We start from the raw sequence: 24,272 nt of genomic DNA, 5'->3' as shown, positions 1-24,272 counted from the left end.
CTTAAATATGAGAAGAAACTTGTTCCTGGTGAGGGTGGCAGAGCCTGGCCCAGGCTGCCCAGGGGGGTTGTGGAGTCTCCTTCTGTGCAGACATTCCAACCCGCCTGGACACCTTCCTGTGTAACCTCATCTGGGTGTTCCTGCTCCATGGGGGGATTGCACTGGATGAGCTTTCCAGGTCCCTTCAACCCCTGACATTCTGGGATTCTGTGAAGACCGCTTATTTCAACCGAGAAAGGACCAAACTCTTCCCATGAAGACAGCAGTATTTAAAGGCAGATTTCTAGGGCCCAGCATTGTCACACTGGGTAATGAGAAGGGGGAAATAGGCACCTCAATGTATTTTGCAGCTTTTACCAGCAGACTGGCTACCGTGGCACACAGAGGTGACATGCAGCAGCAGCACATATAGCAGCACACAAGTTGTTTTCTGCAGCTCAAAAACTGCAAAGGGAAACCGCAAGGGAAATTCATATTCCCCGCTAAAAATGGCACCTGCTTCACAAAAACTAAATCTATGTCGGTTGGAAGCTGCTTATTAAGACTCCCCATTACACCACTAATGCCCTGAAGAAATAAACACGGAGTCACTGGAAATGCTCACGCTGGGACTGGTGAAGGCATCATACACACCACACCACGTCCACACACACAGCGGGATCAGTGACACACACCAACCGCCATGAGAATAAAGCTAATTCATCTGCTTCTCGGAGACTATCATCAGACTCTAAGCTTTATGAATAAATCAAACACCCTTCACTTCCCAGAAGCTTATATTTAATTGTCTAGAAATTATGCTGAATTGCCTAGAAAAACATCGTGAGGCCATTTGGGTCTCATATCACATTTAAAAGGAAATGGGTGTTGGAATTCAAGAAATAAAATGTAGAAGTTTTTTCAGTCTTAAAAAAAAAAAGAAAAATGTAAAAAGAAAAAGAAAAATAAGAAAAAAGGAAAAAATAAAAAAAGATTATTTGTGTGGTAAACAGAACTTACAGTTTTCTACACAAAGTCCCAGAGGGGGCATGAAAACTTTCAAAACTCTAGAAGTATTCCTAAAAATGGCTGTGGAGGAAATCCTATGGTTCTTTCCTTCCATCATCACAGATTTCTAATATTTAACCAGGAGCTCTCAGATCTGTATTTCTGAACATTCCTACAACCTTTCATGGTTTCCCAGCAGGGAGGGAACACGGGGCTGGCACTGAGCAGGACATGGCCGTATCTCACTCCCCGTGTCATCCACCCCTGAAATTCTCCTTTTCCAGTTTCTAAAATCAAAGATAGCTGGAAAAAAAGCTCTCTGGTTTACCAGCATAGTCCCATCGATGAGCTTTGTGACTGATGGCAAAGAGAGCCAAAGCATATCGCAATGGTAACCGGGCAAAGAAAACTTCAAATGGGAAAGAGCGTTGCAGGGCTGGGGGGCTGTGGCATTGTTCAGTGAGTTGTTTCCTGGTTGGGGGGGTAGGGGTTAGTTTGTTGTTGTTTTTGTTAATGACAGAATCACAGAATCAACTGGTTTGGAAAAGACCTCAGAGATCATCAAGTCCAACCCTTGGTCCAACTCCAGTCCATTGACTAGATCATGGCACTAAGTGCATGTGCAATCTCAGTTGAAAAACCTCCAGGGCCGGTGAGTCCAGCACCTCCCTGGGCAGCCATTCCAATGCCTGACCACTCTCTCTGCACAGAATTGCTTTCTAATCTCCAGCCTCAATTTCCCCTGGCAGAGTTGAAGCCCATGGCCCCTTGTCCTATTGCTGATGCCTGGGAGAAGAGACCAATCCCCACCTGGCTAGAATTGCCCTGCAGGTAGTTCTAGAGAGTGCTGAGCTCACCTCTAAGCCTCCTCTTCTCCAGACTGAACAAGCCCAGCTCCCTCAGCCTCTCCCCATAGGGCTTGTGTTCAAGTGCCTTCACCAGTCATGTTGCTCTTCTCTGGACCCGCTCCAGCACTTCAATCTCTTTCCTGACCTGAGTGGCCCAGAACTGAACACAATACTCCAGGTGTGGCCTCCCCAGTGCAGAGCACAGGGGAAGGATCACTGCTCTTGACCTGCTGACCACGCTAGTTTTGATACTGGAATTATTTATGGACGGACTATAGTGATATTGAGATGAAGCTGTTCTGTGCATGCTTGAGGACATTATCTGCCTTTAGAGATTAAGCATACTCCTCAAGAAGTCAAATAAAGAAAAAAACCTCTTAAATAAATAGTGTGGTGTAATGTCAATCCAGCTGTGTGCTCTTCTGTAGAAGTCATGCTTCCAGATTAAGGTAGTGGCCTTAAAATACTAAGCAGTGTAAAGCAGTGTACGCTAATTATAACTCTTACTTAGAAGAGCAGACGGTAAAATGTGGTATAAACCTTCCATAATTAGATTTTCAACTCTTAGGTGATCCTGCTCCGGCGGGGGGATTGGACTGGATGAGCTTTTGAGGTGCCTTCCAATCCCTGACACTCTGTGGTTCAGTGATGTTTAACAGCATTAAATGGCTCTGTCCGCCCTGGGGCAGTGACACCCCCTCCCTTGGCCTGGGACCTCTGCTCCCACCAACTGCATCCCCGACAGCCGCTCTGGGCAAGATCCACATTCAAACAACATGGTAAGACCAGAGCTAATCTCTTTCCACAATGCTGACGAGCCACCCAGGCCTGAACGAGAGCGTGTGGGAGCTGATCTTTACAGCTCTAAGCGCCAGTAAGAAATAAAACCAATTAAAACACTTATCTCAGGAGTCACACAACTTGAAGGGGAAACAAGGCGTTATGACCTGCATGACGTTTTCACAGGCTCTCCTGGGACAGCCAAGGTGATAATCAGCCTCACTAGTCCTCACCCAGCTTCTTCGCTAATAAAAACTGGCTGTTGTCAGCTTGCAACGAAGCAAAATTAATGACAAGACAGCAGCAAGCCGGACTGCAAGCATCGGCTGAGCTAACGTGCCTGTGCTTCCAGCTGCCACCGGACACGAGTGGCATCAAAACCACAGGATCGCAGAGCCGGGAGGAAGGGACAGAGCCAGACACGCTGTGGAAAACACGCTGACAACAAAGCCCCGCGGGGGGGAGAAGGAAACCAGACAAGCACCACACGTTGAGGTATTTCTTTCAACAAGCCTTTTGTGGACCAAACGCAATAAATAGATTAAAACACTTTTGCCTGTACACTGATCACAAGCAAAAGCAATTATACTCTTAGCAGCTAAATATTACAGCTCATATTTCATATGATTACATTGGCAGCGATGGCAAAATGAGCTGTTTACATTGCCGGTGACTCTTGCCTGTGTCTGAGGGTAAAGAAGCAGCAAAGTCGCAGGGAAGCAGGTGAGTACACAGGATTTGCACAGGGGCAGTGTGCACCAGAGTAAGAAACTGTGTTGGGTTGGACACGAACATTCATTTCATGGATTTCAAAGTCCTCAGGAGGCTTTGAAGTTGCTACCAGCACTTACCAGTAACTGGGACATTGCCAAGCAACATGAATAAAACAAGAATAATTTGATCAAGGCTTAGATAACTACATGTTTATTACATAAGACACTATATAAATAAATGAGCGGACAGTGGGTGAGCTTACTGTGCTGTGCTAAAGCGACCGAAGCAGGGCAAAATTCTTGCTCATTTCTTCAACTTAAAAATGCGGATTATTTTTCCTGATTTCTGCACATTCCCAGCACTTCAAACACAGCACAGCTGTGCCAGATTGCCCAACTTCAATATCTACTTTACAGTTTCAGCTGGGAGCCAAAAAGTACAATGGCCAACGCCACTAGATGTAATGAGTTCACCTGCCAAATGGGATCATTTGGGCAAAAGAGTCAAACGCAAAGGCCGGAGGAGATCCCAGAAGAGCTTATGCACAGACTAAGGCATGGGCAGTATGAACTCTGCCCAGACAGGGAAGGCCAGGAACAGCCAGGCTGTGTCTAGGTAGCTTCAACATCATGAGTTTGCATGTGGATTTAGCGGTGGCAGGGTGATCCCACAGCTACAGTACCACATAAGGGGAGAACAGACAACTGAAGGCCTCAAAGTTAAAACAACCGATTGATACACTGTCTATTTCAAAGGGAAGATTCTGTCGAAAGTGTTTCAGAGCCCTCTTTATTCGGTCCAGAGATGACTGGGACAGTGCCTGTCACAGCCGGGGTTTCTGAGTTCCTGCCATGCCCGGGGCAGAAGGGACAAGGGTACTGAACGTGCAGCCTCACGCTGCGTTCATCACATTGTGTCAGGCAAGGGGCACAGCACCAGAAAACCCCAAGTTACTGCATGTAGGCTGCCCCTCTTCCCATCTGCAGCACATGTCTGTTCATGTGTCCAACATAAGCCATACAAAACACCAGCATTTTCCAGGTCATGCAGTATCTTGACAAAGCACTAGATCATTCTTCAGAAAGAAACCCACACTCAAAAATACCGTATCATCAGACGGAGCTTTGTCCCTGAGCCAATGTCCCCCTGTGCCTTCTCCATTTAACTCTCCATCACCTGTGGCCCAGGAGTTTCAGCTTCCACAGGTAACTCCCTTTCAGAGGGAGGAATCAGCAAACCATCCAGCCTCAGACTAACGAGTGCACCTTGCAACTCACCGCAAAATCAACAGACCGCAGACCTGCACCGCTGCTTCCTAAGTGAGCATCAATAATTTGTGCAAGCAGCAGTTTCATAACAGCCTCTGATATAACCCAGCAGGGGCTTCCCTTCCAAAGAAAACAAACAACACAGTGTGGTAACATTCATTTACCAAAGAGAAAACAGTATGCTCTTCTTCTTGTTGGGTGCGTATAGAGCAGAAATACTCCAGCTCCCACCTGCCTTCAGGATTTCCAAAAGTTGTGCTCCCAAATGGCTACTTGGATGTAGAAGAGGCAGATGGATTCCTAAGAAGAAGGGATCGAACTGCTGGCCCTCTGCTGAAAGCGGTGAAACAGTGACAGTGGGAACAGGCTGGACACCAGCTGATGTCTGCAGTTTGTGCATCACAGGATTTCAGTTTGGGGGGGGGGTTGCTGGACTGAGAGCTCCAAAGTTAATCACAGAATTCCACTCTGCAAGAAGGGATTCTGCCTGAGCACTGCTACAGACCGAGAAAAACCATCTGACAGCAAGCTAAGGATGTGCCCTGCAGCTCTCTTAACCAGAACATCCCAACGTCAGCTTGAGTGACACTCAACAAATATAACCTCCTAGGAGACAGTGGGAAAAAGTACACTGCTTTACAGTTTACACTACCTATGAGAATGCTGGTGTTCACAATGCTTCCTTGATGTAGGCAATGGCTTGGAGCAAACAGCTGTTAAAATTAGCTTGTTTTTGTGTGTCTGATGTGTTGTACTTGAAAGCTTTGGACTTCTGCTGGAGAGACACACACCTGGTGACCCTGACATAATACAACACTTTCTTGCTTTGCAGATGCTACCAGATGCCACATGGGTCAGCAAATATGACACTAACACCCACCCTCAGTGAATATTTCAGAACATAAGCACTGTCACTCTTGTGCTGCACCTGTACCCATGCAGGGGAGCCCGCTGGTGCCTCTGGACAGCACGTTCAGCCCTGGGTTTGCTCCAGCCCACCCCGACCTGGGCAGCGGGAGCTGCAGTAGGTGGCTCAGACACGTTTCCAGCCCCTGCGGTCCTGCAGATTCCGCAGGACATTTGCGAATCTGCCCAAATCAACTTACTCCATAACATACCACCCTCTCAAGACACTAATTAATGGTAAAAATAGGTTTTTCCTTCTTAATGACTGATTTGGATAACTAAATAAACGGTTGATTTTTTTTCCCCTAAAAACACAAACCCGTACCTACATGGCAATGACCGACTTGCACTGCAGTCAGCGACACCTGTACGTGCTCCTTTCGAACCCCTGTCCCTGTCACCAGAAACCCGGGGAATCACGCCTAATGATGGCTAAATCAACAGGCTGCATGAGAACACGTAGACAACAACCTCCTCCTCATAGTAACAGTCAACAATGATATGTAACATTAAATTATTCCTTTTGTTCTCGTGGATTTTACACTCTGCCAATGCTTGCAGCTGTAAGCATGTTTATCGCCCCTCCCTTACCACTGCAATTCATTCATCTGCTCATTCATCTTCTTTATTATTTCCTTTTAAATAAACCTTTCTATTTCCAGTTACTGTCATCAATCTATTTTAATTTCCTTCCTGTTTCTAAACATCTGTCCTGCACTGAGCACTCCAGAAGTGCAAATTGTGTTCCAATGAGGTCACCAGGCATACAAAAGATATTAATATCTGTAAACATGATACTGAGAACATCTTGAGTCAGCTATATGTGAGATTAACTTCATAGTGAAACCTAAAATCTTTGCCTATACTTCTCAACAGAAATCTTCACTCATACACTCTGGCACAGAAAAATGAAGATGCTGCCCTATCAAGGCAATGACCAATCTCCTCCGTGCTCACCTTTCAGTGCTTCTCGGCTGCTGGGGCAGGGGGACGGTCACCAGGTGAAGTTTTATCAGGACGCCTGGCCCACAGCCGGCACCTCTGGAGCACGCGTGTTCCCCTTCCTCGCTCTGTTCTTACCCCCCTCTCATCCCAGAACCACCAGAATCAAAAAGGAAACGCTACTGGAATTCTGCCCAGGGCGGAGATCCCAAAGCCCACCTGGGCCCCCGACTTATTAGTGTTTAAACACCGAAATCACCCTGCCCGCCCGCCTCCCCCGGCCCCGCACTCACCGTCAGGCTGCTCTCCTTGCTCTGCCGCCGCGGCGCCGCCGGGGACCCCGGGGCCTGTGGAGACAAGCGGGGCGCAGCGTCACGGCCGCTCTCGGAGCACAGCATGGCGGGCGCTACGCGGACCCCATGGCCCGGCTGTGCGGCTCGGCTGGGCTGAGCCTGGCACCGCTCGGCTCGGCTCGGCAGAGCCCGGCTCGGCTCAGCTCAGCTCAGCTGGGCTCAGCTCCGTACGGTACGGTAAGGCGCGGCTCGGCTGAGCTCGGCACGGCTCAGCACACCTCAGCCGTGCTCAACTCAGCTCCGCTCGGCGCTGCTCGGCTGGGCGCGGGGCGGGGGGAGCTGAAGGCCGCCTCCCCTCGCCGCCGCCCGCCCGAGCGGCCAATGGCGGGCAGGGCCGGGCCGAGCCGGGCGGCCGAGCCCGCTCCCAGGCGGGCTGGCCCTCGGGGGTGCACCGGCCCCGTGCTCCGCCTCTCGACCCCGCCGCGGGCTGCAGCCGGGACCGAGCCGCGCCGCCGGGACCGAGCCGCGCCGCCGGGACCGAGCCGCGCCCGCCGGGGCAGTGCGGTCCCGGCCCGGCCGAGCTGCCGACTCGGGGGCAGCGGGAGCCGCTCGCAGCGTGCGAGTCCGCTCCGGGCAGCAGGCGCTGGGTTTTGCCGTAGACCCCAGCGCTGATCCCCCTGCCCCGACACCGGGGCCGGGGGGAGCGGACCCTTGGTCGTGCAGCGCCCCGGAACAGCCGCTGCCTTTGGGCTACAGCCCGACTTCCAGCTCAATTCACATCAGCAGCGCCGTGCCCGGAGCCGAACGCGTGCGGGCTGCGCTGCTGCTGCCTTTGCGGCGGCTGTGACAACCTGGACGGGCAGCATTTAGCTGCTCTCTAGGAAGCTGTAAACAAGGCCTGGCCCTGAGCCCAGCACAGCACAGCTCTGCGTTGTTCTCAGTTGTGGCTTTTTCCCCCTTGACCTGTTTCCAAGAAATGTGGCTGAGCTTGCCTGAGGGATCTTGCCAGTGTTTGTTTGCATGATGGCTGCTACCCAGGTCTAAGAAAGCATCCAGGAGAATGTGTGGAAGCTGCTCTGCAGCAGGAGACAGCCTGTGCCAAGAACAGACAAGGAGGCAGTCAAGGCAAAGCTGTTGGGGAGGACCCAAGACAGGCAAGTAGGATAAAGACTGGCCAAAGTGTATGAGAGTTTGAGGGTGTAGAGAACAGCTTCTTGCAACCAACAGTTTATGGTCAGATGTTTGCTCTACTAAGGAGTCTCCTGCAAAAGGAGTCACAGCTCCCAGGGAAAGCAGGCTCCCAAGCTGGCATGGACACAACCTGCTCTTAGAATTAATGGCACCAGCAGCTAGTTATAGGTTCAAAGCAGGAATGAAGCCAGGGCTTCAATTTGGAAAAACCTGTAATAAAGAAGCAATGGAAAGAAAGTATCATGAAGGCTGTTGAAGTGAATGAGAAAAGCAATGAAAGGGATTTTTGTCAGTCTGATGGTTGAGTCAACTGAGCAAACCAGTGCATGGCAATGGACTCCCTGTGTGTCTCTTGTGAATTTGACCAAAAAGGTGGCTATAAACTTGAGTCAGACTCAGCACATTAAAATGGAAGGTGGCAAATGTTGCTACAAAGGAAGTTACAGGGGAGTCAGTTAATCTGACTTGTGCACCAAGCCAACTGCAAAAACATTGTGATTCAGATACCCTGAGAAATGGAATTTTTTGCACAAGGATTAACATAGTTTTTAAAAGAAAATTGGTCACAGCCTGCAAGTTTATTTTGGTTCTCTGAGGGAGTCACAGCAGATGTGTGGACAGGGTGTCTGGTAAATGCACTACATTGGTTTCTAAAATGCTTTTGACCTAGTTTAGGTGCCCACATGCTCTGCCTCCAGCCTGTGCAAACTGCTCAGAGAAGAAGCAGCATGGGCAGTAATGTGCAAGATGTTTGATGTGAAAGGACCAGAGAGTCCATAGTGCTGGACTGTGTCATGGGAGATGCCATGAATCAACTGGTGGGGAAGCAAAACCAGAAGCGCTGACTTAGCTGAAACAGCACACATGGCGGCAAGGCTGAAGGCCACGACCTAGGAGGCGGTGGGCGAGAAAGTGGGTTGAAGCAAAGAGGGACAGTTGGCAAACAACACAAAATTTAGAGCAAGAAATAGGGAATATCAGGGGGATGCTGAGAGCAACAGACAACCCAGGTCAGCATGGTAGCAGCACCCAGACCAAACATGCATTTCACTGAGAATATTTAAGGAGTTGCACTGCAGAAGAACCTACCAGTTAATATAGAAGTGAAACAGAGAACTCAGGTTCGGTATCATCGGGGGAAAAATGCCAGCAGGCAGGGAAGCACAACCCAACAGGAGTGCAACCCACCAGCTCTTCATTGAGCTGTTGCTGTTTTGGCAGGGAGTGCAGAGCTCCATGGGAGGAGCTGGAAGAAGGCCCTGCGCTCCATCTGCAGACCTGCAGGGAAGACTCTCCCAGGGACATGAAGTGGTGCAATAAAAAATGCAGGAGTATTTATTGAAAATTTGGACAAACAGGCAGGGGAGACTGGCTGTCCACTGGTCAGTGTCTTGAACGCTAGCCCAGAGCAATGAGATGGGTGAGGCACAGGCTATGCAAGGCACAGAGGAGCGCCTGTAAGAGGACATGCCGGAATGGATGAAGTAATTGAGAAAAAGAAGCTGCTGACAAATTCTTTGTGAATACTGTCTTTGGGAGGGAAAGCTGGAGCTGCAAGAAAATACAATGAGATACAGACATGGGCAGATGTGCAAGTCTAGAGAGAGGACTGTGCTGGAAGAAAATTTGTAGGGTTGTTAATAGTGACTGAAGTGGCTTGGTGGATTTTTCATAAAGGAGTGATAGGGCAAAAAAATCCGAAGCATCTTGGTATTTTGTACTGTTTTACCAGTCGGACACAAAGACTAACTATTCTAGATGCAACAAATCTGTCTGATAGGACAGTTTCTAAAAGAAAAAGCTTCTTGACTTCCTGCTCTGGGCAGATTCCTGAACTACTGAACAGCAGACCCATTTATTCTTGGATACCACTGTTTGGCTTCTCCCCTAAAACTTACCTGGGGACCCCCGCTGGATTTTCGGAGGCTCATGTGACCCGAGTCGAGCTGGTGTACCGGGGTCCCAGAGACGTGGTAGCCATTCACTGTAAGGACAGACGGGACAGTTAGCAGGCTTGCTGCTGGTAGCAAATGAATAATTGCACATTTAAAAACCTAATCACAGAATTGATTATACAGATATAAATCACAATGCCTTTTCTGAGTTCTGCGCCTCTGGCCTAAGAATCTAAGATGCTGCTCCCCCTCTCAACAGGCTGGAAATGTGATGTGTGAGACCTCAGAACTGGACTCTACAGCTCAGCCACGGGCCCACTCCATCCTCAGGATCCTGCAGCAGGCCCTGATCAGGAGTTATGACAGGAAAGAGCCAAGATAAAGAGACCCCCAAACTCAAAACAGTTCCTATAGCACTGTTTGGTAAAATGATGTGCTCCAAGACAGACCCACCGCTGGCCAAGGCCGAACCTATCAGCAATGGTGGTCACATCTCTGTGATAACATATTTAAGAAGGGGGAAAAAAATGTCCAGAACAGTCAGAAAAGAGGAGTGAGAATATGTGAGAGAAACAGCCCTGCAGACACCAAGGTCAGTGAAGAAGGAGGGGAGGAGGTGCTGCAGACACAGGTGCAGCCCGTGGTGCAGACCATGGTGAGGCCAGCTGTCCCGTGCAGCCCGTGGAGGTCCATGCGGGAGCAGAGATCCACCTGCAGCCCGTGGAGGTCCATGGGGGAGAGGAGATCCACCTGCAGCCCATGGAGGTCCATGGGGAGCAGAGATCCACCTACAGCCCATGGAGGTCCATGGGGGAGCAGGTGGGTGCCCAAAGGAGGCTGTGCCCCTGTGGACAGCCTGTGCAGGCTCCCGGCAGGACCCATGGCCCCATGGAGAGAGGAGCCCATGCTGGAGCAGGTTTGCTGGCAGGACTTGTGACCTCCTAGGGACACAGGCTGGAGCAGCCCATTCCTGAAGGACTGCGCCCTGTGGAAGGGACCCACGCTGGAGCAGGGTGAGGTGTGAGGAGTTCTTCCTCTGAGGAGGAAGGAGTGGCAGAAACAACACATGATGAACTGACCACAACCCCCATTCCTTTTCCCCCTGCACCACTCAGAGTGGGAGGCAGAGAAAACTGAGAGTGAAGTTGAGCCCAGGAAGAAGGGCGAGGTGAGGAGAAGGTGTTTTAACATTTGGTTTTATTTCTCATTATCCTGCTCCGATTTGATTGGTAATAAATTAAATTAATTTTCCTGAGTTCAGTCTGGTTTGCCCATAACAGTAACTGCTGAGTGATCTCCCTGTCCTCATCTTGACCCATGAGCCTTTCATTGTCCAGCTGAGGAGGGGGAGTGATAGAGCAGCTTGGCGGGCACTACCTATGTAAAAAGCACTGCTTAAATGGAGATAACTTTTCGTGTCAAGAAAGCAAGCCTTGTGAGATGCTTACGGTTCATCTATAGAGCTGTAGGTTGCTTTATTTTTGGAATACACTGAGCAGAGTATCATGCTCAAAGTAGGGTTAAAACAAGATACACAACTACATTACAAATCCTTCGGTCACAACAAAATGCACAAGCTTCAAGCATACTTCCCACTCAGCTCTGCTGATTATGAGGGGCATCAGTTTGAAAAAATTCCACAAAACAACATCCTCTAGGCTGCATTATTTACAGTCAGCTGGCAGCAACAGCCTTTACATTGAGCACTTTTTATTCTAGAGTAATTTTTGCTTTGCTTTGTCTTTCTGCAGTACTTAAAGCTTTTCAGTACAGTTATGCTGCTGTTTCTGAAACAAAAGGAAAGAAGGCGTATCAGAAGGGAAAGCCCCACCATTGCTACACTCACATGATTGTGTACATTAAGTATACATCCTGCGTAATCACAGCATTTTCCTTTGCTGAGTGGTAGGGAAGCAGATTCACCCAGTGCAGTGGTCAGGCACAGCACCAAACAGTACCTGCAGAACTCTGCGACACAGGGGTCTTTGGAGTCCCAGGCACGCTGCTTGGCCGTTCCCAGGTCGTTTCTGTTGAAAGAAAACATCAATGTAAGGGTGATGGAGACGTTGCACACACACCAGTTACAGCTATTACACATGTACAAATGGGTCACAGAATCCCAGAATGTCGGGGGTTGGAAGGGACCTGGAAAGCTCATCCAGTGCAATCCCCCCATGGAGCAGGAACACCCAGATGAGGTTACACAGGAAGGTGTCCAGGCGGGTTGGAATGTCTGCACAGAAGGAGACTTCACAGCCTCCCTGGGCAGCCTGGGCCAGGCTCTGACACCCTCATCGGGAACAAGTTTCTTCTCAAATTTAAGTGGAACCTCCTGTGTTCCAATTTGGATCCATTGCCCCTTGTCCTACCATTGGTTGTCACTGAGAAGAGCCTGGCTCCATCCTCCTGACGCTCACCCTTTATATATCTGTAAACATGAATGAGTCACCCCTCAGTCTTGTCTTCTCCAGGCTAAAGAGACCCAGCTGCCTCAGCCTTTCCTCATAAGGGTTTCCTCAGTGTTCTCTGGACCAGGTTCTCACCTTGTGAGGATAGTGCCTGCACCTCCCTGAACTCCTCACCTCCTCCCATCTCTTTCTGCTGTCTTTCCTCAGTCCCGGCTCCCTTGGCCGACGGGTGGGAACAGGACGGACTGGGAGCTGCGTCACTGGTTCTTCCAGCGCAGCTCTGCCCCAGGGCCCTGCTCGGCAGGAAACAGGGATCCAGCTGTAGCGCAGATCACCGCCTGTAAGCTGCTGCTGCCATCTGTGCAGACAACCTTTCCAGGTGTAGTTAAACCCAGCCTAGCCCGGGGTCCCCCCCACGGACATGGAGACCTGCCCGGCCACGGCAACCACAGCACAGCCGGTGCTGGCCCTTGCCCTGGGCACAAGGACCAAGTGCAGGCGGTGCCTTCGCCCCTGCTCTCCGCATGAAAGGCAGCTGGGAATGACTCAGATACGTGGTTTTAGTGATATATACAAAGACCACAGCACTTTTTTTCCCTTCAAAAAACTGTTTTCCTGGCAAATTTCCTCTTTTCCACCCAGGTCCTTTAGCAACTAGAATATGCAAATGTACGTCACATCAGTTTTGATATTCAAAAGACTGCTGCTGCTTTCCTCCTCTCAGTTTCCTCTGTAGTTTAACCATTCTGTTCACTTTCTCAGTAAATGGAAAATTATTTTTGACCACATGCTAAACACAGCAGATTTAATTGCAAAATTTTGTAAAAGGTGCAAGCAGCAGACAGTGGTGTTAGAACAGCAGCTTCTGCTGAAGCCTAGCTAGAAAGCCCAAGCCACCGTTCCTTTTGAATAAACATATTGGTACCAAACCAAACCAATGAATAACACTGACTACCTGCCAATATCAAATGAGAAAAAAAGTTAGTGTGATCAAGTCAAACTACTTTGGCCACTTCGTTTGAAACTGTCATTCCCAAAATCCCAACCAACAGCCATGTAACCCCACCAAAGCCTGAAATCCCGCATCTCTCTCAGTGTTCTGGTGAACGTGGTCAAGCGGTAACAGAGCAGGAGAGGCTGGGAGAGCCCTCAGGTGTCACCGTTTCAGGTTGGCAGTCAGCAGGTCTCCAGGGCACATATGGGGCTCCTGTCCAGGGTGAGTCCTTACTTGAGCAACAACAGGATGCTCACATGCTTCAAGAACCATAAAAGGCCTATTGGGTAAAGAAGGGAGTACTATTTTATCTGTCTTTATACATATATTCATGCACATATCTACACATAAAGATGTCCTCGAGGGTTGCCTTAGGTTCCTTATTTCAGGAAAGGACTCAGGATTAAGGATCCCCAATGTGGAATGTGCCATCTCCCCCATCTGTGATGCCCAAGTCCTTGACACCCATGCCCTGCTCCTCCTCTCTCCCCAGGCCACTGCACACTTTTGCTTGCAAAGAAAAATACTTGGAGCTTTTGTTCCGTTGCAAGTGCAAAACCTGGTGGATTAGAAGCTTTGATGAATCATGGGGAAATATTTAAATCTTACTCAGCTCTTTGTGAACTGGGTAGTAAGTTAATAATTCCATGGTAGGCCCATAAGGAAGAATTGGAATGTGTCTTAACTAAACAGAAGGAAAATCAAATGATAGGAGTTGTCTTTTATGAGTCAGTTTGTCTCGGCTTAATATACACAAGTGCATGGTTAAATAAAGACAGATTCTAATTTACACTTATTGTAATGTGAAGGTAAACAATAGAATATGCCGCCCTCATTTCTTGTAGATTTTTTTTTCTAATGTAAATTGTTGATTAATGAGTAATATGAGTTGACTTGAAGACAAGCATTTTAAAGAATGGCTTTTGAAGATCTGTGTGGAGGCATCATGATGTCCACTAATGCCCAAGCACAATCAGTGGGGTAACATATTTTTGTCAGAACTTATTTTTGACATTAGCAGTAAAAACAGAAAAGAAAAAGAACTTTTTAAACCCCATTTATTTTGAGTGTTAGGAGAAAAAAAAATCCACTTCTGTGCAGAGAGTAACAGAGAGACTATTCCAGCAGCCCAAGCAGGGATGGGAACTAACCTCAATCAGAGCTGCACTGCTCTCATGTCATCTACTGGAAGCAACTAAATTTACCAAGAGAATACTGTAATATTACAAATTTCTCTGCAGCCTATTCACAATTAGAAGTGAATGGGGATCAGGTGGTGGTGGTGATTTTTTTCCACAGAAAAGGCTTGGTGAGAGATATCAACCCGTTTGATATGGCCAAGACAGTCTCATCTTGGAGTACCAAATGCAGGCTTTGATCCTGGTGCTTGGAAAATATGAAGACTGCTTGCAATCCTGTGGTAAAGCAACGATCACTGCTGTTAGGAATGGATTCGATATTAGACAAGACTTTATATCGCGCCCAATTTTCCAGAGAGGATGTTGGGGTCAAGCTAAAACCCCTCGTGATGTGGAAGTGTAATTTAGCACTGGCAGACAACACCAGCAAGTTCTGCCCTCCCTTATCCGCCACATGTTAATTACTTTACTTAGCTAATCAGGAGAGGGAATAATCAGTAGTTTCCTTGTCACTCTCTGGACTCTGAAGGAGGTCTGTGAACAGAAAGAAGTCCTGCAGCCTTGGGACATATCTGGAAATTATTGCCTGCACAGCAAGGCAGTAGAAAGCCACTTGTTCAACCTGAAATGATGTAGTGAGCGGGAAAACAGATACAAGACCCAACCTATATAAGCCAACAGAACCAAAGAGGATTTTCACAGATGTAGTTAAACATTTCCTCACAAAGGAAAGCGGAAACCTGTGATGTTTGAAGGAAGAAAGTTCACTTTCCATCTGTTTGGAAAATGAGAAATGACATGACTTCAGAGCACCACACACTCTGGGATATCATGTTAGTCAAGAAACAAAAGCTTCTGAGGAGGTCCTGATGCAGATTATGTTTGTGATAAAAGTGGGGTAGCTGAAGAAGGAATTTTGTGTCCCTTCTCCATGAATCCAGTAGCGCTGTGAGGTGAAAGCAGCTGCCTTCCAGTCTGAACAACCAGAGCCAAACATCCAGGCTTCAAGGTCCAGCAGAATCCCTCCTGAGTGTGCTTATATTGCTTTCAGGAATGGATGTAGTACTTCTTCATGGTGTCATGTGTAGTGCTATTTAGGAGCTAAATGCTCCATAGTTTCATTGGCCCAACTAGGAGAATGGAGCAGAGCAGCCAGAGGACCTGTGGGCCTGCTGACTGTGCAGAAACTTGCCCTGGTCTTCAGGAACTGTAGCAGCTACAATGTGTCACTCAGCTACTGGTGCTATCTCACATCTTTATAAATAGATTTTGAGTTTGCTTTTGTTTTAACAGCAATAAATTTATAACACTGAGCAGCTCCAAACCCAGTTTCTGACCTGAATAATGTGAAGCTGTGCAGGAGCCCTCAGCACAGGACATACATGGACCTGCTGGAGAGGGGCCAGAGGAGCCCCAGGAATGATCCACGGCTAGAACAGCTCTGCTGGAGGACAGGCTGAGAGAGCTGGGGGGTTCAGCTGAAGAAGAGAAGCTCCGGGGACACCTTAGTGCGGCCTTTCAGTGCTTAAAAAGGCCAGTAAGAAAGATGGGGACAGACTTTTGAGCAATAGGACAAGGGGTGATGGTTTTACCCTAAAGGAGGGAGATTCAGGCCGGACATGAGGAAGAAATTGTTGGCCCTGAGGGTGGTGAGAGCCTGGCCCAGGTTGGCCAGAGAGGTGGTGGATGAACCATCCCTGGAGACATCCCAGGCCAGGCTGGACGGGGCTCTGAGCAACCTGAGCTGGTGAAGATGTCCCTGCTCGTGGCAGGGGGGCACTGGGGGAGCTGGGAATGTCCCTTCAACCCAAACCATCCTGTGGTTCTATAGGATGCACAGCTCACTCTGACATAGATGAAGAACAGCAACAAAACATGTCCCTCCTCAATGTCACAAGAAGAAACCCTGTGAGCTTCTCCAAAACTGTTCCTGAAAACATGCAGAATTAGAAGTGATATTTGCAGTAGAGTAGAACAGGCCCCACAGTCTTACCTCATCTTTTTTGGATTCACTTTACTCTTGCCAGTGGCATGTAGGAATCGCCTGTGTGTGCAGTTCACAAACCTCCTAGCGTGCCTTTGCTGTTCCACTGTACCTCCATAGGCTTTCAGCAAGGTTTGAGGCCTGTCCGTGGCTCCCCAAAGTGCAAAGACATGTGGTCAAAGGGAGTGCAAACAGCCCAGCTTTGGAAATAGGTTTCCTTTTAACACTGCGCTCCTCATCCCGAGCCTGCAGACTGCGGGAAGGTGCTGTGCTCCGGCTGGCTCTGCTGGGCGCAGGCCGCGACGTGCTGTCAGTGTCCCTGCACCTTATCTCCCCTTTCTGACTAAGATCTTCCTCACATTTGTGATGAATCAGAAAGGCTTTCATGGCACTTCATTTCTTGGTGTTCTGTGTGGAAGAAAACAGCCCAAAGGAAAGGCAGGGGGAACGTGTGGGTTTGTGTGTGTAAGTGGGGGAAATCACTTCCAACGGCCTGAGACTGGAGTAAACTATTCAAAACTTTAGAAGCAGAAGGAGTGGATGAATGAGAGTACAATGAAAACATTTTCCTCCTGTTCTGTAGAGGATGTGTAGCACAAGGAAATTTTGTTTCATTGGAATGAGGAGGTCTCACCTTTGTGCCAGTTTACAGAACTGACTCCAGGCCAGGAAGAACCGTCCTGGCTCTCGCCTCCTGACCTCCCGCAGACCAGAGTCCAAAGACTCTCCTGATTCAGCACAGCAGCTCTTTTGTCTTTGTGCTCCAAGCTTTTGGTCCAGTGAGCCCCGCAATACTGAACCTGATATGGGTCACCTAGTACAACATTGGCTCAAAAGGCCCAAACAAGCAGCCCATGCATGAACTGCAACTTGGTCCTCTACACGGTGTCCTCACATTGCATCACACTTCTCCGCGGGCCTCCCAGGATCCTCACCTTTACTTCCAACCTCATACCTAATAAAAAGAGCCAAGAGAAGCCAGGAGAAGTGACAGATGCAAATCTCTCTGCCCGTGCATGAAACACGAGATACAGTCTCACAAGTGCTGAAATCAGAGCGCCATGTAGTGCATTAACTAGTCCAGCAGGAGCTGCATTATCAGAACTGAAATCCAGCTCCTTCCCACAGGCAGTTCAATAAGAAAGAGACTGAGGCTGCCACACAGCTTTTATCCTCAGTCCTGAAACAGTGCCATGGAGACAGGCACCATCCAAGAGTTCTTGAAACCTTCTGTCCATGTGTTGAGAATAGAAATGCTTGTCACTACCTCAACGGCCTAGGAAATGCTGCTGACAACAGTCCTCACTTGAGCTTTCAAAACGAGCACTGGGACCCATACCATGCCTCTCCTTTCGTGAATACTGCGTGACAAAAGCAAGCCCTTCATTGCAGGCTTAGTAGCGATAATAATGCTATTTCCAGCACTTTCTGAGACATACTTCATTTTTGTGAGGTTTTAGGCCACTTTGTCAGAGCAGGTTTCTATACCACCCTTTAGCAAGGGCATCCTGTATGAGAGGGCAACTGTTCACTAAGAAGTTTTACCTGTATGAGAAAAAGCATGGGATAAAAATGCTTGACATCTTTTAGGTGTCTCCATAGCTAGCTTACTATTTCAGCTGCAGTTCATAAGTTCAGCTGTAGTAGGTGTTGACTGTAGCTGGTGAGATATGAAAGAAAAACCTCAACCTACAGACTAAATCCTTCCAAGATGCCTGACTGACTGAGAGACATGCAAAAATATTAGGCGGAGGAAGCACTAGAGTAGGCCGTGATTATATTCCTGCCATCCACTGATCTCTCACTTGGGGTCTAGAATGTAGTTCAGAAGAGGCAAGAATTGCCTGCAAGTGGTGAACTTGTTCACTGCTTTCCAGCATCGCAGGACTGGTTGCCTTTAAGGCATCTGGCTTTGTTGAGCCCCAGGCTGCCACACACCCTGGCTCTCAGGGACACGACAAGGTGTGCTGGGCAGAAGTTCCAGGAACATGCCAGGTCTAGCTGAGCTACTGGGTAATCTCTCTCAAACAAATCGCATGCTTTCAGCTCACTTTGAGTTTTGTTTTCCAACCATACATATTTTTTTCAGGCAGATCAAGAACGTTTTCCTAAAATTCTGAAGTGCTGGGCTTGCGATTTCCTTTCAAGGAAATGACCACTTGCAGCTGCACATTTCAGGATTGCCTTAAAGCTCGTGCCCTGGAACTTGTTGTTGCAGGTGGCATTTTACTAGTGATGTTTGGACCTTAATTAGGATCAAGATAACGTGAAAGCAGAATTCCTGCTCTCCAGGAGACAAAAAGCTCTTTAGTAAATGGGAAGGACATAACACCACAGACAAGAAAAGCCTGAAAATAAGGTCACACCGTGTAAGGCTGACCTCAGCTGGGAATGCAAGATGGCAGCAAGCCAACATGCACGCTTGTGTCATAAGTATATAAGTCATCTTTAATGTGATGGACAAGGTAGCTGGAGTGCTATTGTTTGACTAATGCAAGAGGTATTACAGCTGCAACACATCAGAAAATTTCTTCAGCATAATCAAATATTTTCCTGCTGAATCTACCACCCACGCACTGTTGTAAAGCACTCCCAAAGACAATGAGCAACCACACGGTTAACCACATAGTAGCTGTGCATTCTGGGCACATGGTACTTTTGAACTTGGCAGGGCAGTGTGATCCTTAGGGCTTCCCTTGTAGGAAACACACCAAGGCCACCCCTGCTGAGCAGCCTGGAAACTTTTCCATGTTCTCTTACAGTCCAGGTTATGTGCAATATCATCTGCTTTGCCAGTGGCTTACAACAGTCTCACATCTGAAAATAGGATTAACGGGATGCCAAAGCAGAGGAGACTGCTCAACCCAGTTTTCTTAAAGATGAATAAGTACTGTGCATGCACAGAAGATGGTTTTAAGAGGCTGAGTGAAGCACACAATTCTTTACACCTTTCAGAGACTAGAGAGCATTGCCCCTCTCCCACCCTGACTGCTTCTCACCTTCTCTGCCTCCTCATTTACCCATCCTACCCTATGTTTTTATGTCCTTCCCCATCACTCATGCCTCCTCTGATCACAACACAGACCTACAATTATTATTGATAAGAAAATGTTGTACTCTTGAATGACTTCAGAAATATACATTTGATACAGAGCTGATGCCAGTGTGTTCCTGGGAAAGGGGGGAGGCTCAGCCCCGGTAAGCGGCATGAAGTTGCCAGCAGTCCTGACGCTGCCCGAACCAGATGCGAAGCATTGAGAAGAAAAGCCGGCAGGGGTGAGCAGTGCTATTTTCCTTGCTTTGGGCTCTGGAAATGCCAGATAGAAACCTGTCGCCAACCCTCCAAACCAGCAGAAAGTAAATAAACATAGTTATTTCACAGGGACTGTCAGGTAGGAGATATCCAGGGCAGAAGTGATTTCACCCTACCTGCACCTGCCTCCAAAACACCCACAGTTTGTCCAGAGGTGCTCAGGGTTGCATGTAAGTGTCAGAACTCTGACATGATTGCATGTAAAGGTCTGTTTGTCCTTTCTCCCAGACACGGCTTCTTCCCATTCAAAGTCTTCCAATCAGCTCATATACATAAAAGGTTTTGAAAGCTTCACACACAGTGATTTTGCAACCCAGACCAGCCTGGGGACATTTATTTCTTGAAATTCCAGCAGAACAACAGAGCTCCTCACTGACTCGCTGCAATGGTGCCTGTCCTGGGAAAGGGAAGGGCAGGAACACCCCTGTGCACAGCCAGATATGGGTGATTTCTGCTGAACGGCCCTTAGGGGCCCACAGGAGTCACAGCACTTCACACAAACACTTACTGGCTTTTCTTCGGTAAGATCACACACATCAACCCCTCACCTGGGTCACAGGCAGAGATGGAGGAGTGTGTGTAAAGCACAGGGATATTTATCCAGCTAGGACGTGAACCAGTTCACTTCAAACGTGAGGGCCACAAGATGGTTTGTGGAAGCCTTATTTCATGTTTGTTCGAACAGGCCAACATCAGAGCTGACCTGTGAGCCCAAGCAGAGTGCAGGTGGACAGCCAACCTCAAGGGATGGAGCCCATCACTGTTTGCTGAGGTAGAAACCAATAAAAAGGGCAGCACAGTTCTGGTAAGGAAGAAATAGCAGAAAGCCTGTGTTCGTATTTTTTGGGAAGTAAATAAAGCAAGCCATGGGCAGCCAGGCTGGTTCAGATGAAGCACAGAAGCTGCGCACAAGGGTGTTTTATGCTGTCTCCAGTCCTCCTACACTTTTTTCTCCCCTTGCCTGAAAACAGGACCTGTGATCCCCTCAATCTGGGGATGTACAGACTCGCTTCTCCCTCAGTCCATCAGCTGCCAACACCCTCCCTCGTCCCTGGGAAGCAGAGCAGCCATTCCTGCAAACCCCTCCTGGCCAGTGGGGAGGATCAAGGCAGACAGGGGTGGGTGTCACACCATGCTCGCCCCATCTAGAGTCACAAGCACCATTGCCACGGCCCAGGAGTCCTCTGCAGTGCAGCAGAAGCTTCAGGAGGTGAGGACAAGGCTTACAATCTTAAAACAGCCAATTCCTCTTACCTTGGCACATGGGGGCATGGGATGACATGGACTAAGCATCTGTCCTAGAGGGCTCGTGGTAGTGCAAGGGACTGTGTGCCTGTGGGTAGTAACACAGAGGCTGGAGAAACTGGGGAAGCATAGGTGTGGAGATAGCCAAACACTTGCCTTCTTGGGTCTCGAGCCTTCTTCAAAGGCTGTGACCTGTCCCTGCTCGCAGCGTGCACCCATCCCCGCAGACAGACCGCACAGTGCGGAGCCCACTACCCACTGCTGCCCTGTGTGCTGGGATCAGCAGGGCAGGACGTTCAGGGAGGCACCGAATCTGTCCCATAGCATGGTGGGAATATTCAGCACAACTGCATGTGGGTACACATGAAATGAAGCACAGTAAATGTTCCTCTGAACTCATATTAAGATTCCTTCACTTATAGAACCAGAGAAAGCAAACCAGCAGTTGAGTGACAAGTTAGATGTGATGTATGTAAACACTGGGGAAACACAAAGATACCAAATACAGAACTACTCTCATATGAGTCCCAGGTACTTGTCAACCTCTACATTGACAAATATTTTTCATACAGGTTGGTCTTTACAGACTGAAAAGAACAGGCCTAACAGGGATTTCAGGAAGTCTTGTTGTCCCTGCTGTGCCCCAAAGCAAGGCAAACATGATTTCTCACAGCTTTGCGTAACCTGCTTAGAGACCTCCAGTGTTCCAGACTCCCAGGCAGCTCCCTATGCCCACACTTAGAGAGCTAGGAAGTTACAGTTATCATCATTGCACCTGAAGTCTGTTACTGTGTCTTCTAGTGATGACAGGAACTGCAAACACTCTTCTCTGCAACAGCATTTCATGCACTTGAAGCCTACTTTCACGTCCCCATCCACGTCTTTGCTTTCTTAAGGCAAACAGCCCTGATCTCTTAATATTTGCCCACAGGCCATGTTTTCTACATCTCTCATCGTTCTTAGTACTCTATTCTGGGCTTTATCCAACTGGCTCACATCTTTCCTGAAGTGTAGAGCCCAAACAAGATAAAATATTCCAGCTGAGGCTTTATAATTTCCTTGTAAAGTTGCAGGCTTACTTCATGCCTCCCAGAGAAATTTTCCTATTTATACAATGGAAAATGATGGCTGTTTTTGTACTAGGACAACACTGCTGGCTCACACTCAGTTTTAGATCTTCCAGAGCCCCTACATCTTTGACTGTAAACTGCTCCATTGCCTGTCTTTGTCACTTAATTATTTCTGACGAAATCTCCAGTCTGAAGTGCATCTTTACTGAACAGCATCCCACTCTTCCAGCGTGTGTCCTCAGCTGCAGGATGATTGTGAGTTCTGAGCCCGTTCTGTGCAGAACACCATGTTCTCTCCCAGCTTCAGTTGAAGTTAACATTTGAATAAGTACACTTAATATCAACATGCCATTCATTACTGCAATAACTGACCGGAACGGAGCCTCAGGCAGATCCCCACAGGATTTCCTTTGCTGCAAGCTTCCCTTTGACGAGGTATCATCGATTACCATGCTCTGAGTAGGATCTGTTTTGCACCATCTTCTTGTAATTTAACTATGGTCCCCTTTCCCTTAAGGTTGTTTTACTGGTTTTGCTGCTTTTAAGGGCTGTCATCCTGTAAATGAGCTGCCTTTCCTTCATGTGGGGTCTCTGCTCACAGACCCGCTCTACCTGGAAGCTGTATAAATGTTTAGCCACAATCCTACCAGATGAGATGGTATGTACCTCCTCCCACCACTGCTTGTCAATGATGAAAAACTGCCGTGAACCTGTCAAGAAAACCTGCTCCTGCTAGCACCCATCTTTGGAAAGGCAGCGGGTGCTGGCACAGCCCTGGAGCGGGGCGAGGGGATGCTCTGTTCTGCTCTGACCTGTCCCAGGGCCCACACACAGCCCTGAGCTGGGTGAACACCCCACCCTGCTCTGGATGTGCCTCCAGGGCTGCTGGCTGGACATGCAGGACAACTGGAGTGCTGCAAGGGAAGGACGTGCCACTCAGAGGATGTCCAAATGCAACATGTAACAGAACAGACAGTGAACACAATGCCTGGAGCTTCGACATATGCTTGGCATACAGCTGAGATAAATGACTGTCTTCTAGCTCATGCATGAGAGACATATGATGAAAGGGACAACCGAACGGAAGGATGCATCATAGCAGTGCCTGAGGGATGTGTTACATGTATGAAAAGAAAGCAACAACATGGATTTGTGGGCTCCAGGAGACCTTGCAGAGCGCTGTTCAACCCAAAGCGCAGTGCTACATTTGCTACCGAAAACAGCAGCCCTGAAGGGAAAACCACAAGGCAGCACTCCAGCAATGAGCTGAGTTCAGTGACGGGCCAAGCCTGGGTACCTGTGGACTCTGCAAAAGGTGGGATCAGAGGCAGCATCTGCAGCAGTTTGCACCCTCGCATGGAAGCAGCTGAACAGGGTCCCCAGCATGCACACAGCACACGGGTATGGCAGAGCCCGAAGGGACTGTGAGCAGAGACCCAGATGAGAGAGCTGAGGACACTTCGGGATGCTCTGTGTCACAGAGGGGAGCCCTTCTTTCCTTCCACTCACTTTCTGGCTATTTTTCCCCCAGATCACTACCTGTGACAGAGAACTAGCATCTCCCACTCTGCCCACTGAACAGCTCTGTGCATCTTCTAGCTATTATTAGTTTCTCCACTCAAATTTCTGCATGCTTGAGTAGAAGTAGACAGACTCTTTCCTCTACTTCAGCTGCACTGTCTGGCTCAGCCTCAATGGGTAGGAGAAGCACAGGGCAAACAATACAGAAGAGCTTTGATAGGAGGGATATTCTAAGTTATTTAAAATAAGAGAAAAATAACCCAAACTGCACAAGAACAGTCTCCACAGCAGCCAGAGGGACCTGCTGTAAGCTAGAACAACAACCAGCCATATTTATTCTTTCTGTAACCATTTGTTCTCTAGGCAAGCAGAGCTCAGACCATGCTTGAGGTATAGAAATCCCTTTTTGGATTCAAAAATTTCAAGAAAGAAGCTAAATAAAAAGAAGCGAAATAAAGTACAAGCAACTATAACAAAGCTGAAGTTGTACAGTCCCTTTAGACAATTTGGTGCTTCATCAGCTGGGGAAGACACATTTGACCTGGCCCAGTTATTCTGATCCACATCCAGATTCTGCACATGGAAATGGAAGAAAACTTTGCAGAGCCCCTCAGAGGAGCCTGGGAGAGAACCTACATTTGGTCAATGACAAATAGCAACCACAAAGCCTTTCCAGGACCATTTCATGTTTTTTCCTGTGGAATAGGAATCTTCGTATCATAGATCCTGATAACAGGAGACACAAGACATACACAGGGACACGCCTAAACTGCT

At 48.4% G+C, this 24,272-nt stretch overlaps 1 protein-coding gene across 3 annotated transcripts in view; it reads right to left on the bottom strand.

Annotated features, from left to right (window-relative positions):
- Positions 1–24,272, bottom strand: part of GAS7 (growth arrest specific 7) — a gene marked incomplete at both ends in the record, with an annotated part of 85,650 nt that overhangs the window by 25,774 nt on the left and 35,604 nt on the right. The window contains 3 exons of one of the 3 annotated variants that reach the window (XM_080356514.1): positions 6,739–6,792; positions 9,828–9,913; positions 11,768–11,851. In XM_080356514.1, the coding sequence (XP_080212640.1) occupies positions 6,739–6,792; positions 9,828–9,913; positions 11,768–11,851 (224 nt within the window). The remainder of the gene's footprint in view (positions 1–6,738; positions 6,793–9,827; positions 9,914–11,767; positions 11,852–24,272) is intronic. The other 2 variants (XM_080356515.1, XM_080356516.1) reach the window with 2 other exon arrangements.

Source organism: Nesoenas mayeri, assembly GCF_963082525.1.
Source record: "Nesoenas mayeri genome assembly, chromosome: 19".
NCBI lineage: Eukaryota > Metazoa > Chordata > Aves > Columbiformes > Columbidae > Nesoenas > Nesoenas mayeri.
Note: the sequence above shows the minus strand (reverse complement) of the source record. Positions and strands in the feature narration are given on the sequence as shown.